Source organism: Bacillus rossius, chromosome 5 (genome assembly GCF_032445375.1).
Source record: "Bacillus rossius redtenbacheri isolate Brsri chromosome 5, Brsri_v3, whole genome shotgun sequence".
Lineage (NCBI taxonomy): Eukaryota > Metazoa > Arthropoda > Insecta > Phasmatodea > Bacillidae > Bacillus > Bacillus rossius.
The window spans coordinates 12,292,761-12,308,403 of record NC_086333.1 but is presented as its reverse complement, the minus strand read 5'-3'; the positions used below and the strand labels follow the sequence as shown (position 1 = coordinate 12,308,403).

Genomic DNA, 15,643 nt, shown 5'->3' with positions numbered 1-15,643 from the left:
GACCTTATTAGAGATAGAAGGATTGGGAAATAAAAAAACATGTACCCGTACTAACTGTCAAAGGGTTAGCCAAACCTATTATTTTAGGAGTAGATTTTCTTACCACAAGTAAAATAATACTGGATTTCAGCGGATGGATGGTTACGGCCATGGATGAAATAGAAAAACCAACGACTACTGAAAATTGGCAAATTACAGACAAATGCGTAGCACTTATTCGTAGGGAAGACCCGTATGCATTTATATGCACAAGTAATCTAGATAATTTAGATGTTTGGACAAAACTTTAGGACCAGAATGTAAAGACTTTGCCAGAGCATATGTCGACGACATATTAATTACGTCGTCTACTTTCGAAGAGCACGTCGAACATATTAGTATAGTATTAACCAAGTTGCGTGATGCCGGCATGACGGTAAAATTGAAGAAATCTTTATTCTGCAGGCAAGAGGTTCCTTTTCTAGGACACATACTGTCTCCCACTGGTATCAAGACAGCTCCTGATAAATTACAGAATATTACCAAATTTCCATCGCCAAAGAATGTGAAGCAATTGAGAACTTTTCTCGGGGTCATCGGTTTTTCTCGTAACTATAGTGACCAGGTAGCCAAGATAGCGGTACCTCTATTTGATTTGCAAAAGAAAAATAAAATCTGGAAATGGGGTGATGAAGAGGAGGAAGCTTTCGAAAATCTGAAACGAATATTTATGAAGGAGCAGGTTATACACCACCCTATGTTAGGTCGAGAATTTTTATTATATACGGATGCTTCTGCGTATGCATTAGGTTCTAAATTAGCTCAGATTGATGACGAAGGTAAAGAACGAACGGTTGCAATGGCAAGCAGAACCCTGAATACGGCAGAAAGAAACTATACCGTCACGGAAAGAGAAACATTGGCAATCATCTGGTCATTACAGAAATTTCGAGATCTATTATTACGAGAGCACATTAAACTATTAACGGACCATCAGGCGTTAATGTGTTTAAAAACTGGCAAAATATTCGGAAGCAGGCTAACTAGATGGTGTTTACTTATGCAGGAGTATGATATAGAAATCTGTCATATTAAAGACAAGGAAAACGTTGTTGCGGATTTCCTGAGTAGAATACCTGAAGGATTATCTAACGAATTCTCCGCAAAAAGTAATCCTAAAGAATTTTTAATGGCGAATATGATGGCACAACAGATTAATAATAATGTGATTATATCAAAAACAATTTTAGAGATTTGCCAGTATTACAAAGTGAAGATAACTTTTGTCGAAAGGTAACGGAAAAATTAAAATGTCTAGAACATACGCACCAAATACACAAGAAATATTGTTTATCTGGTGATGTAACGTTATTTTACCAAAACTGATCAAATTCAAAGTTTGAAAGTATTTGGAAACCCGTGATACCAGAAGCGGTGATAAACACTATGATTTGGGAAATTCACTCAAACTGCGCACACATTGGATCAAAGAAACTACTATCGTCATTAAGCAGGCAGATTTATTGTCCCAATTTAGCTAAAAAGATAGCTGCAGTTACCCGCTCCTGTGATCTGTGTCAAAAGGCCAAGCATTCAAATAAAAATTTAATTGGCGAAACACAACACATAATTCCAGACAAGCCCTTACGACTGGTGTCTGTGGATGTGTTGGGACCACTACCCAGATCTACAGCTGGAATTAAATACATTTTTGTAATGTTAGATATATTTTCAAAATTTACCAAACACTACCCTATCGTCAACGCCACAAGTAACATTGTTTACAATAAAGTTAAACTGTTTGAAACAGAAATAGGGCATATCGAAACCATTATATCGGACCATGCTACCCAGTTTGTCAGCCGAAAATGGCAGGAAGGATTAAGAGGATTGAATATTACCCCAACCATGTCTTCAATCCGGCATCCGCAAAGTAACCCAGTAGAACGACAAATGCGAACTTTAGGAAATATGTTACGTACGTTTTGTCATGATGTTCAGCAGAGTTGGAGAAATAAGTTACCATTCATTGAATGTGTACTTAATCATACTGTGCATAGTTCAACTACGATTACCCCATTTGAAACTCTGACTGGAAACAGATCAATAATCATTCCCGAATTCATATTACCTAATTTAAATAGAGAAATTTCCAACGAAGAACAAATAGAATTAGATGAAATAAGAAAGGAGACGGAAGAAATGGTCAAAGCCAAACTAACATCGGCGGCCAGGATTCGTAAGAATCAACAGAAAACATCGAGAAACATGAATTTTAAATGTGGAGATCTCGTTCTAAAAAGAACGAACCCTAGTAGTCAGTTTTGGAGATTTGTCACAAAGAAATTATTTCTACTTTTCGAAGGACCTTATATTGTCACTAAAATAATTAGAAACAATTGTTATGAAATCTCAGAAAGAGTTACTAATCAAGTAGTAGGTTGCTACAATATCACACAGCTCAGGGAATATTACACACCTGTCGTACCGTAAATTCCTGTAAATATGTTAATACATTGCAGATGTTTACAATACACTATTTGTTGATAATTATATTTTGTTGTAAATATTAACGTGTAGGTGTATCGTTTGTTATTGTCAGATTATGGTTTAGTGTGTGTACATGTACGAACTAATTGGTGATTATGTTTCGATAGTATCGAACATTTGATAGACGAAAGTGAAAAGACACTTCAAGTTAAGTTGTGAGAAATGTCATCATGTCGTCATAAATAATTGCCATTATGAACATTTCTGAAAGGGGCAATTCTATAAAGGCAATATTTACCTTTATAGAAAATAAATATTTAATTTCCTTTATTATTTATTTTGTTTAATTACACTTTATTCCGTATGTTTATATTTGTAATCTATGATCAATTCAAACTGTAAATTTCTTTGGTTATCGTTTTGTCTATGTATTACTCTATGCCAATTTTATTTTTAAATTATTGACAAGGCTAGGATAGCAGTATTTTTTTGAAGTCAATATTAATTTAAAGATGAACAACGACAGTAACGGGTAGTAATTTTACTAGTTTTTGTTTAATCAACAAAACGTAAGAAAGTCGTTTATTAGTGACGGGGAAAAGATTCTTTTAGAACAAATTGAGACTCGATGAAGGCAACATCTAGAAACGCAACGATTTCGACATTAAGTTAGAATTGAATATTTATAGAAGAATTGAAACTGTTTATTAATGCCAATATTGACGGAGATTCTGAAGGAACTAATAAATTTAATCAACGAAGATAAAACTCAAACGTCAAGAATCTAAATAATTATTAAGAAGAGAAGTCGACGAGCATCCAGATTCAAGAGATCGTCCGATGACTGTAAATTGCTTGGAAACTACGAAGAATAAAGGCCGTTGATCATCCTGAAGAAAGAAGAATCCTGTAGAAGAACGAAAAGTCGCAGTTCGAGCCCGGGAAGGATGACCGTCGTGCAGTCCAGCCCAGTTGCAGCCCGCAGCCCGAAGGATGTAGTCTTGACTGCGCGTATTCCTGCCGCCCGCTAGAGACCGGAGGAGCAATACCAAGTTCGCAGTCCTGATTGAGTCGAACCCAGGATTCTCCGCGAACCTACACGTCTCGTGGGTATCCGGCAGCAAGGTTTGGTCCCTCACCCCATCACCCGAAGACTCGCTGATTAGAGAAATACCCTCACGAATTACGATTTAAACAAGACAAACAGTTTTCACCGAACTAGAATCTTTTATGTTATCGAACATATTCGTTGTACAGAAAAACCGTGTAATTGTTCATCTTTAGATTTATCATTAAAATTCCGGAATCGCGATCCCGAACTAAATAATATTAGATAATATAGATGGAACTTGATATTGAAAGAACATGTTGCTATTTTGTTTGACTGGTACTGCAAGTTGCGTACCCAGTGGTCCACGCTCTGCCGGACTGAAGCTAGTTTAAAATAAATAACACACAAGTAATTAACATTTTATCTTAAAGATAACTTACTCAAATGAGAGAATTGTTAGATGTTTGAAGTCAAGAGTGATAACAAATTCCATCTGTATCTTAACTTAAATTATTTTAGTTAAGTTATTTATATAAAGTGTGATATTGTGCCTGTCGAAGTATATTATCACCGTCTGCACAAAACCTTACACGCAAGTATAAATATTACATTTGAATTTGTTTACACGTCATTACCAGGTCTAGTCACGAGATTAGTATTCAACAAACTTTTGCCACTGTAATTTTTAATTTCAGACTCAAAGTTCTAGACACAATTCTTAAAACTGAGAGAGGTAGGCTAGAGACACTGAAATTATTAACTACATTTAATAATTTAAATAATTACACTAGCTGACTCTTCACCCCCCCTCCCTTTTCCAACTAACATTTCAATACATTCCCTCCCTTTTCAATCTTCTGCGTGAGAAACTGTCAGCATCCTCCTCCCATCCCACACCGCATGCACAAAGGCCAGGTTGTATAGTCCATTCTCTGTAAAATAAATATTTTTATGGGCTTCCGTGACTGTCCTTCGCCGTTAATAAATATTTTATAAGTTTAAGTTATTATGATACAATTTGTTTATTATTCACACAGCAGTTTCTGCTGAAAAATCACTAATACCTCAAATTTTATTGAATAGAAATATTTAGCAGGGCCGTAAATATATTTATTTTACTGCATAGTTACTTTTCCATCTGCATTCCAACGTGTTTTTTTTTCTTTTTTCTGTTATGCTGCGAAGGGACGTAGAAAAGATAATTGCTTGAGCTGTCAAAATAAACATCGCTGACGGCAAGGGCGGAAGCGCATCCTGTCGGTCTGTCGCTGTGATTATCTACTCCAAAAACATGTCACAGCATTTCAGGATAGCATTGTTCTTAAATCTTTCGTTTATAGCCGAATGTTTTCTACCTGATCCACACAAGTTCTTTCGCCACGTTTTGAACGAAAATAACAACCAGCCGGCTAGCATAGCCGAACTCGCGTGACGCGAATTCATTTAGCGCGAGTATTTTATGTATTTGGATATATTTGGGGGAGGGGGGGGTAATATTTGGCCCGAATTCTCTATTGCAACCGTTCCGTTTATAAGTCCGTTTTTCCGGAAACCGTGAGGGGACGCATCAGCGGGATTCTACTGTATTTGCAGAAAACTAATACTCACGCAAAGTTAAAGTATTCTTTAACCCAAAAAATTCCATTGACAAACACCTAAAGTCGGCTAAGCATGTGGCATCTGCAGCCGAAAAAAAAAATTGTAGTTGCAAACATCTATAGCAATGTGTCTGTTTAGTGTAACTGTTTTGGATTTAATTGACTGTTGTTATGCATATTACAGGAGCACAATCCTTTATCCGAAATGGTCGGGACCAGCAGCATTCCGAATTTCGGAATTTTTCGGATTTCGGAATTATAATACAGGAGGCCTAGTAAAGCCAAGTTAGGTTATGTCAGATGTATTAAGAATTTCAAGCAACATAGTACAAAAAACAACAAAGTACATAACGCAAATAAACACTGCAGCATAAATAAATACCCGAAACAATCGCCAAAATAATTTGTTTTTAACAACTGATACTGTAAAACATCTGGAGAATGTTTATGGTGCGTCGTCATCACCGCCGATGTCGCCATCAACTCGTACGTCTCGTGATCGGCCGGGAGCAGGATTTTCCTTCTCCTGAGATGAAGCAGCACGAATGATGGCATTTTTAAATGCCTCTTGAAGTGTCACTTGTTTTGGTTTAGTTTCCGCAATAATTCCACCTTCTGAGTTGTTGATAATGTTAAGTGTTTTCGTTTTTTTTCGCTAGCACCCATCTTCATATCGGAATGCCTTTTTGCCATTGCCGTCTTCAAATATGGCTACACGTTCGCGTAACAACACGGTTAACTACTAAACGCGATAAAACAGCGCCTCAGAGTTGCCAAATTGCATGCTGCCTTGCTGACGCAGTGCTGCCAAGTCACTCGCTTGCACTAGTCACGCGATCGCGACTTGAGTTTGCCACACAACTGCGAAGAATATCGCGGATGTTGAAGTTTCGAAAAAAATTTCGGATTTTAGAGCTGTTCGGATTTTGGAATTTCGGATAAAGGATGGTGCACCTGTAGTCTATTCTTAGTATACATGGATTGTTTATTAAATGTGTAAACTATTATATTCAATAACTGCACAATTTAGTCAACATTTAAAAAACCGGTAAAATTTCCATTGCATAACGAAAATACCGACTTTAAACCACCGCTTTTCTAATTTGAAAGTACTGCTTTTTGCATACTGACAACACCGAAGTTTTCCAGGCCCTAGCTATATTACTTTGTTTCCTCACTTAAATGTTCATCGTGCAAAAAACATTAGTTCGTAAAATCTAGAAATAATTTAAATTCATTCTTGCTGCATTACCCATACCTGTTGATTAGTACAATTTGAAGTGAAGAATATTATGAGGTTTTGTGATTTAATAATGGTTGTTGGAGTGGGCAGAAGAACTTTCTTTTTCTGTAAAATAATTTGAAATACTAGATTGCTTGCTGTACCTACAAGTATTCTGTGCACAGGAATAAAGTGATACTAGTCAAATGCATTACCGTGTTTTATCGCAGAATCGTCGCACGCGCGTAATCGTCGCAACCATATTTTAGGCTGTCAAAATTGGGATAAAAAAAACCTCTCGCGTAAACGTCGCATGATGTTTTTGGTCCCGCTAGTAGATGCTGAATGCTTTGTGTTGGTATCTTTTCCGTATAAAACGATGTATTTTAAAGTAGAAATCTAATATTTATTCGGTCATTACCACTTACTTAATAAATTAACAGAAAAATATGACGTTCTTTGGAGTGTAAATTTTCTTATAAAGACGTTTTTAAAAGTTATTTCCTTTATCTGATCGTCTGCGTCGCCGCGGTGTAGGTATAATCTAAAATTTAATTTCGGTCATTACCACTTATTTATTTAATAAACGGAAATACAAAGTTGTCTGACGTGTAAATTTTCTTTTAAAGACGTTTTTAAACGGTATTTCCTTTATCTGAATGTCTGCGTTACCGCGGCGTACCGCTTATAAAAATGTAGCCAGCACATCATTCATGTTTGGTTATGTTGCTTCCCGTATAGAGCGCGCGCACGTAGTCGAATATCGATATCTCGCCGATTGGATGCAACGCGGGCTTTCTGTCAGGTGCCAAGTTAACTACATTTGATAGCCCGCATTCTATCGTGGCAAGTGTGTACACTACGACACGTTAGTTCACCCGTTCGCGTTAGAGTTTTGGTTTTTCTATTTAAAGTTGAAGAAAGGTTTTTATTTAAGGAATTATTAATATAGATTGTTTGGCGTGCTCTTGTATACTCCGCCTTTTTTTAAATAAACGTACTTTCCATGAACGGTTTTTGTTTTTATGAATAACTTTACCTAACAAAAAAAATTTTTCCGCACAATGGTCGCACCCCTACTTTTCAAACTTGATTTTAGAATAAAATCTGCGACGATTATGCGAGTAAACACGGTATATAGTAAAATACTAAAATACATAAACTGTAATTTGGTTATGTATCACTGAGGTTGTAGTACAAATGAACTGTGCTAATAGGAGCTAATTTTAATTTTGAAATATTTTAGGAGGACCTATTCACTGGGTGTGAACATTTATTTACAGACCTTGGTGCTTTGAACCTTGTATTTTATTAGACAGCTGATTCCTCTTGGGCTGATAAAGGAAATTTGCCCAATCTTATTGGACATAATTAAAGATACCCCATTAACTGAACAAGATGAAATTAGTTCACTGTGTATAATATTGGTGACCAAATGCATTTCAATGGATCAGACAGTAAAAGGTTTTAAGGATTCGCCACTAATCTTGAACTATGATAATGCCTTTCTGTAAATTCTAAAGGCGTTTATTGTTTAACTGTTGATTGATTAATAATGTTGGTATATAATTTAATATTCAAGTAATTAACCAGTATGAAAATGCTAAGCAAAATCTGACTAATTTGTGGCATACTGTTTGGATGGTAATCCTAAAGCCTAATGGTTATGAATCAATAAAATATTACTCAAGGTTCTATCTACTGTATGTAATAAAATAACAGTAAAAGTCTGTTATAACGTAAATTTATAACGGCGCCAAAAGTTTATGTTATAGCGAATTTTCGTTATAGCCAAAATTTAAAAAAAAAATCATATTTTTGTAGAATTTTTAAAATATATTATTTTCTCGCTTGTTTTTACTATGGAAATTCACAACAAAAGTAAAGGAAATATACATAAAACTTATTAAAATTACTTTTTTAAGCTATATCAGCACTTGCAGACTACGAAATATGAGACCGCGTGGCCGTGATAAGGCCGTCACGCACATCGTGGCTAAGCGCACAGCTGTTTGTTTACATGGAGGTGGGCGGGCGGGGTCACGCAATATCATGATGGCCGCTTCCTGTTGCTTTGACCGCAGCTGGTTTGCTGGAGACATGTGCGCTATACTGATGATATCGGGTGCATATTTGCGAAGTTTTGAATACAAAAAAAAAATTAAAAAATCTCTAATTACGTTGGACAACCATACAAATTATATAAAATAATTTTTCCGACAATTGGTCAGTAACACAAAAATAATCACTCGTACAGACCCTTGGAAAATAACACAAAATTAAAAATCACTTTTTAAAAAACGAATCAATTTTCGTTTGCCATGATTTCACTAGACTTTCGGACAAAATAAACAACTGGACCTCTTCGAAGTTCATCAAATCTTTCGTCGAAGCATTGGTATGCTGATAAAAATGACTGATTGTGTCCAGTGCCTCCATCATTGACGTTTTCGATGGAACAGATACGACACTTGGTTCGTCGTCATTATTGTCATCATCTTCAGACGCCGCTTCATTTTGATTAGAAGAGACAAGCTCGACAAGTTTCGTGTTCGTCAACTCCCCGCACGCTTACGATGCAAGTGTGAGACGAGTTATGCTCATTTATGGGCTACAGTCGGCGTGATTCTAAATAAATAATTCTCGCAGCGGGGCCCTGTCTTGCTTTCGTCGCCGCGAGGCAAGCTATGCACGCTGTGGGGCCCCACCTTGTGCGGTGTTGCCAAGACGGCCACATCATGCGCGTTGTTGCATTTCCTGGACGCGTGGAATTGTGCGAAGCTGTTTTTCATTTATTAAGGAAATTGTAGATGTTATCTCATTGTTTTAGAGCAAAATTACAGGTGTGTAATCTATCGCTATAGCGAAAATGAGCGAACCCACGCTGCATTCGTTATTTCCGAAATTTTTATCCTACGCAGCATATGCAAAACTGACTGTGCCGATGGCGATTATCGTTATAGCGGACTTTACGTTAGAGGCCGTATTCGCTACAACGGACTTTCACTGTATTAATAATTATCAGTTAATATAATTTTATTTGCAGTGCCTAATTGCTTGATGTATATAGTAAACCGTAATATGATAAATGACTATTGAGATTGTGTAAGCTGTATGGAATGTGTTCTCATATAATAACAGGGTTTAAATAGAAGGTTGTCGTGTGTTACTATTGAGAGCATATATACTCGGCGGGAGAGGACAGCCTGGACTACTTATTTAAATGCCAGTACGTTCCCTTGTTGAATTCTACAAGCTATTTAATATTAAATTATCAGAGTGCAAATCTTTATTATGATTCAGTGTCTTAGAGTTCCTAGCATTCCTATCTTTCCCTCACTCTTGTTGTCTAGTCTTTACCTAACACGTAACCACTATATTCTAGTGAGTTTGAATAGATGCCTCCTTTATAACAACCAGGAGGAAGTTACAATGTCAAGGTGTCAAGTCTCTGTCTTCATGACATTCGTAAGTATATCATACTTTAATGTGAGTAGTATAAATAAGTTTTAAGATAGTTTTAAGTATTTCTCTCTAAAGGCTAAGTTTAAAGTTGATGATGCTCCTTATTTAATTTTCTTTGAGTACTACGATAATCAAGTCTGTGAAGAAGTTTAATAGATATCTTGATGTGTACATTTACTTCTAATTGTAAAGACTGATTTTCAAATTTTTTAAATTTTTATGATAAAGTTATATATATTTTTATAGTATTAAATAAATTTTTAAAACTCATTCAAGCTGAATGGTTTATTAATCTCACCATATGCATCCTGTGGAGGGTGGGGTTCTCCGGTAATACTAATCTTGGATAGAAGTATTACTAAACCCTCTCGCTAGTGATGCTCTACATATGAAGAAGAGTGTTTGAATTTATTGTGAGTCCCCCAAGTAAAGTAAGAAAAGAGTAAAGAGTTTGAAAGATATGATATTAATATATTTTTGCTCCATAACAGTTGATTTATTATCATTTGAGTACACTGTAAAATTTGGTTGAAGTTAAAGTAAAGTTTGTTTTTAATTATTTTTTTAGCCTATTTCACTCGCCTATCACAATATTTCAACTTTTTTAAGAAGTTCAATATGTACTGACTTTGTTTCTACATACACAACAATGTACCACTATATTTGTTGAAACATTTTCATTAAATACAATTTTTCTAATTAAAAATATATAACTGCAACTAAAAAAAAAAAAAAAAAAACACAAAATACTTTTTTCTACTTAGTAAAACCCAATTCTGCTTTATAAATTTGTTATATACTCTACAAATGGACAATGTAAATACGTACTACACACCCACGCCAACTGTGGTCCCGGGAAAAATGTGAACTACCCAAGGTCAGGCGGACCCCTCCCTCTGCCGTCATCCCTTCAGCCACACTGTCCCCTCCCTTCCCTAGTCCGCCTCAAGGGTGGGACGGCAAGTAGAGCTGTTACCATAAGTCATGAGACAGTGCGCGGATACGGGAGTATCGCCGTTCAAGTATTTCACAGATCCTTTGAAAGCGGAGCAAGGTTTCGAAGCGTGCGTGACTGTAATATAACGTGTATTGACAAATGGCATCGGGCAGTACAACAAAACACAAAACTACACATAGCCAGTGCAGGGAAGTGATTCGCAATGTGATTGCATTTTGTGATCAGGAGAAGGCATCAGGCAAACTTACCCATCCATTATGTAATGCAACAAAGTGTGCGGCCGCAGCGACAGGGAAATCGAAAGGAACAATATGCAAAATTAGAAAAGAAAGTAAAGAAGCCGCTATCAGTGGGGGAATTTTGCGCACACCAGAAAAGAAAAGAAAAGCAAGTAGTAACAAGATATCGGTTGATGAGTTTGACCTTGGGGTAATACGGTGCACCGTACAACAGTTTTATACGGTGAAAGAAGAGGTTCCAACACTTAATAATTTTCTTACAGTGTTAAAAGAAGAAATAAATTTCCCTGGACGAAAAGAAACTTTGAGAAAAATCCTGCATAAATTGGGTTTCCGGTTCAAAAAATACAAGAATAAAAGGAAAATATTAATGGAACGCAATGACATTGTTGCTTGTACTGTAGGGACCATGAAAGTAGCGAGCTGCATTCCATAGTTCCGACAACAAACATTGCTCGGCACGGATCGGCAGAACGAAGCGGCGGCGGGGCGGCGCGCACGGAACTAGGCACGGCCCGGCTATATATTAGGCGTTATAAAAACATACAGCGCAGTAATGAAAGCGCAACATTGAAATGTGTATCTGTAAAAACGTAATGGCATTTTGTTACACTGAACACATATAGACACTTATAATTCTAACATGACTTGACTGTAAAAAAAAATTGACTAAAGTTTCGAAACTCACCACAGTGAAAGCAGTGTTGGTTAGATCCGCAGCTCATGTAAGCCAAGAGTGGCAAAATTGCACCTCTTAGTTATGTGAAACGAGGCGATATGGAAACATTAAAATATTACCAGAGCTCTATAAGTCAAAGAATAAATACCAGTTCTTACAAAGGCTGAGCCAAACACGATGTAGCACTGTCAGTATCACTATTTTCATCACTGTTGTCCATTACACTGTTACTTGTTGATGAAAGGAATTCGTCATCGTCACTGTCGTCATGTAAATTTATTAAAAACTGGTCCATTGCCATGTCTAATATGCAGTCCCTCTTCCAGTATTCGTCTTCTAATTTTTGAACATGATTGCAGTAGCCTACCCAGTCATCCTTTGTTACAGAGTTTACAGCATCCAGTGTGTGCGTCTGAAGTGCTTGCGCAGAGAACTCTCCCACGGTATAACATTCCCGAATGCACCTCTTTATCTTTGCCCACGCTAATTCAATAGCGTTGAACTCACACATGTATGGTGGGAGTCAAATGACATGATGTCCTGCATTTTTTAAAAGTTGATCAACCCGAAATATTTTCTCCTTTGGTTTGTGTTTTTCTACTAGTTCCATCAACATACATTTCAGCATTTTTTCATCACACTCTACACTTCTGCGTTTTAGCCATGTAATCATTTCGTTTTTTGTACTGTATTTCGAAGGAGGCTTATCCTCTTGTTTGGAGTGATATAGCGCATTGTCCATTACTATAGCAGAAGATGGCGGCAAGTTTGGTAGAACACGTTCGGAAAGCCATTTTTCAAAATTAGCAGCATTCATTTCCCTGTGATAATCTCCGACTGTCGTACCTGACTTGTATATCAATAATCCCCCTGGGAGAAATCCACATTTTGAACCAATATGAACCAATATTAGCCTCTTGGTTGCATTTCCTTTAGTTACTCCCGTTACGTCATTTTTGCGTTGCCAACATTTCTGGAATGTGAGATTAGTATCCACCCACGACTCATCAAGGTAAAACACTTCCTTACCTTCAGACCTACACTGTCTAATTTGAGTGAGGTACTTGGAGCGCCACGTCACTACGTCAGCTCATTCGATTAACAAACGCCGCCTGTCTTCGCACCGTTTGCAGACTAAGCCCATACTTCCCAATAATCTCTTGAGCGACGAAGGGCTCCACTGCCAACCTATCTTTTCCTTTAATACGGGAATCAATTTGCGTACTGTGAGGACAACTTTTTTAACCGCATAGAATTCCTGGATTGTGTCTGTTATGACACGTTTATCGAAGCTGTCGATATCAATTTTGCGTTTTTTTCGTGGCCTGCACATAAAAAAATTATGCTGTAGCAATCTTAATAATAAAAAAAACATATGCACGTCTGATATATTTTGTAAAACTAACATAACCAATGATACATACCCTTTGTATAATATCACTAATGCACATTAATCATGTTTAAAATGCATAGCTTACCTCTTTTTCCCTGGTGTTGTATGCGGTTCATTTGGCATTGCAATTTGTTTCTTTCGAATACACATCACTGTTGCTTTGCTTACATCTGTATAATTTGCAGCACGTTCTGTTGCTTTGTGAATAGGAATCGAAAGGCATTTTTCACGAGCTTCTTGATCACAAATTGATATTACTTTACTAATAATTTCTCTCTCTTTGCTGTAATCACTTTACTACTTTTCCTACGCTTTACATTCGCCTCCATTACTCGTCGCACACTAACCTGCCAATATACTTCACACGGTTAGTAACACAGGAAGGGAGACGGAATTTCCTATCGCATGACACTCCCTTCCCCTTCAACCCCTACTTCCCCTGCCGGCCTTGAACCTCTCTTTCCCCTTCACCCCCGCGCAGACAGCTCGCAAGATTCCTGGCCCATACAGTAGGGGCAAATATTTATGTCGAATGAAAGCAAATGAGCAGGCTGGTGAAAAAAAAAAAACAGTTGTGTAAATTGACGAAATCTGGATTCACCCAACGTACACAGTAAACAAGTGTTGGCAAGACAACGAAACACCCGGTGTTTTGAAGAATGACAGCGCTGGTCAACGTTGGATAGTCGTACATGCAGGTTGCGATCTAGGTTTCATTCCAGGTGCATATCTCATTTTCAAGTCCAAAGGTAAAAGTGGCGATTATCACGACGAGATGAACTTCGCAAACTTTTCCAGATGGGTGCAAGACAAGCTTATTCCAAATCTGCCTGCTAATTCGTTGGTTGTAATGGATAGTGCCCCTTATCATTCCGTTCAGTTAAATAAGCTACCAACAGCCGGTACAAGAAAACAAGATATCATCCAATGGTTACAGAACAACAACATTCCGCATGACAATGATATGACAAAATGTGAACTCCTCCAGCTCGTTTGTGGTCGACGTCCACCTCCCAGGTTTCGCATAGATGAGATGTTAGAAGAACATGGGCATGAAGTAATAAGATTACCACCATACCACTGTGAGCTTAACGCTATTGAGTATGTATGGAACATTGTGAAATCACGTGTTGCTGAAAAAAATGTCGCTCAATCATCATGTACCATTGAAAACATCACAACTGAAGCAATCAATAGTGTCACCAAAGAAGAATGGCAAAATGCTATTTTACATGTAAAACATATAGAAGCAGAGTACTGGACAGGTGACTGTCTAATGGAGCATGAAATTGAGAAAATTGTTGTTGTTAACTTTGGGGAGTCCAGCTCAGACAGTGAATGGGACTTTTCGGACAGCAGCAGCAGCACATATTCCAATGGTAACATATCAAGAATTGAAGAACTAAATGGCAGAGGAGGTGTTTGTTACGTGTACTATGCACGAAACTGTGTTGAAATGTTTCTTGCATTTGTTTCATTAATTAATCACACAAACAATATTTTCTTTGATTATAGGCAAATGTATACTGACATGTATGTTAAATATGGTGCTGAGTGAAATAATTATTATAACACAAATGGTACGATGTGATGCTGTGACACACTTTGGTACACACTCTGACATCTTTGTAGACACTGTGTTTCGCTGTTTGATACAACTGTACCTTCACCTTATCACAACATTTCTTACTGCACGACTGCACTTCACGGCCATTGTTTCATCCAGGTAATCATGCTACATGTTGCGTACACTTATGAACGCATGTGTATACTCCTTGCTTCCACAGCTAACGGTATTCCCCTACTGCCAACCCCTCTCTCACTGCGACACTAGCGCTCCCGTCACTCCCCTCCTCGGGACCACAGAAGGCTTGGGCGTGTAAAGGGTGGTAACACTTGCCTGCAAAGAAACCCTCTCCATCTTGGAGAGCTGGGCGGGGTCGCTAGCGATGTTCTGGACGGTGGCGTGGATCTCGTCAAACAGCGGCAGCAGTATGAGAGGATACTTGACGCCCACCTTGACGGTGAGGCTGGCCGCGTGGCGGCGCACGTTCTTCACCGCGATGCTCCGGGCGTTGTGCGTCTGGCCCGGCTCTGCAAACACCAGCGCTCGGAATATCTTGGCGAGCACCCTGCGCAGCAGTGCCGTGCAGCCGTCCGGAGGGGCCATGCTCAGGAACACGAATAGTGCCGAGATGCAAGAGAGTAGCACGGACAGTAGCAGAGGGCATGCTGGCTCGTACTGCAAGCACAGTTCCAGCAGCGCGATACCCGACTCTAGGCCGGGCCTCTCTGCACACATTAGGATCCGGCTCAGAACGCACTCCAAAGCCTGCACACAAACAACACATCAATAAACTACACTCGTCACCAAACAAATTCCAGAAAGACACTCATTATTATAAAAGGCAGTGTAAAAGTTTGTGCTGTGCTTTACTTTATAGCTGACTGTAAAATACCAGTTTCCAATACGTGTTCAGAATATTGAATAAAGTTATTAGTGTTTAGTTTTGGGGTTCCTAAAAATAAAATAATAAAAACTGTTTGACACCGATTACAGGCACGGGTT

General features: G+C 38.0%; 1 protein-coding gene across 1 annotated transcript in view; it reads right to left on the bottom strand.

The window, feature by feature from the left end:
- The window catches only part of LOC134531594 (exportin-5), a 298,110-nt gene that overhangs the window by 184,303 nt on the left and 98,164 nt on the right, over nt 1-15,643 (bottom strand). The window contains exon 9 of the mRNA XM_063367321.1: nt 14,975-15,406. Within this exon, the coding sequence (XP_063223391.1) occupies nt 14,975-15,406 (432 nt within the window). The remainder of the gene's footprint in view (nt 1-14,974; nt 15,407-15,643) is intronic.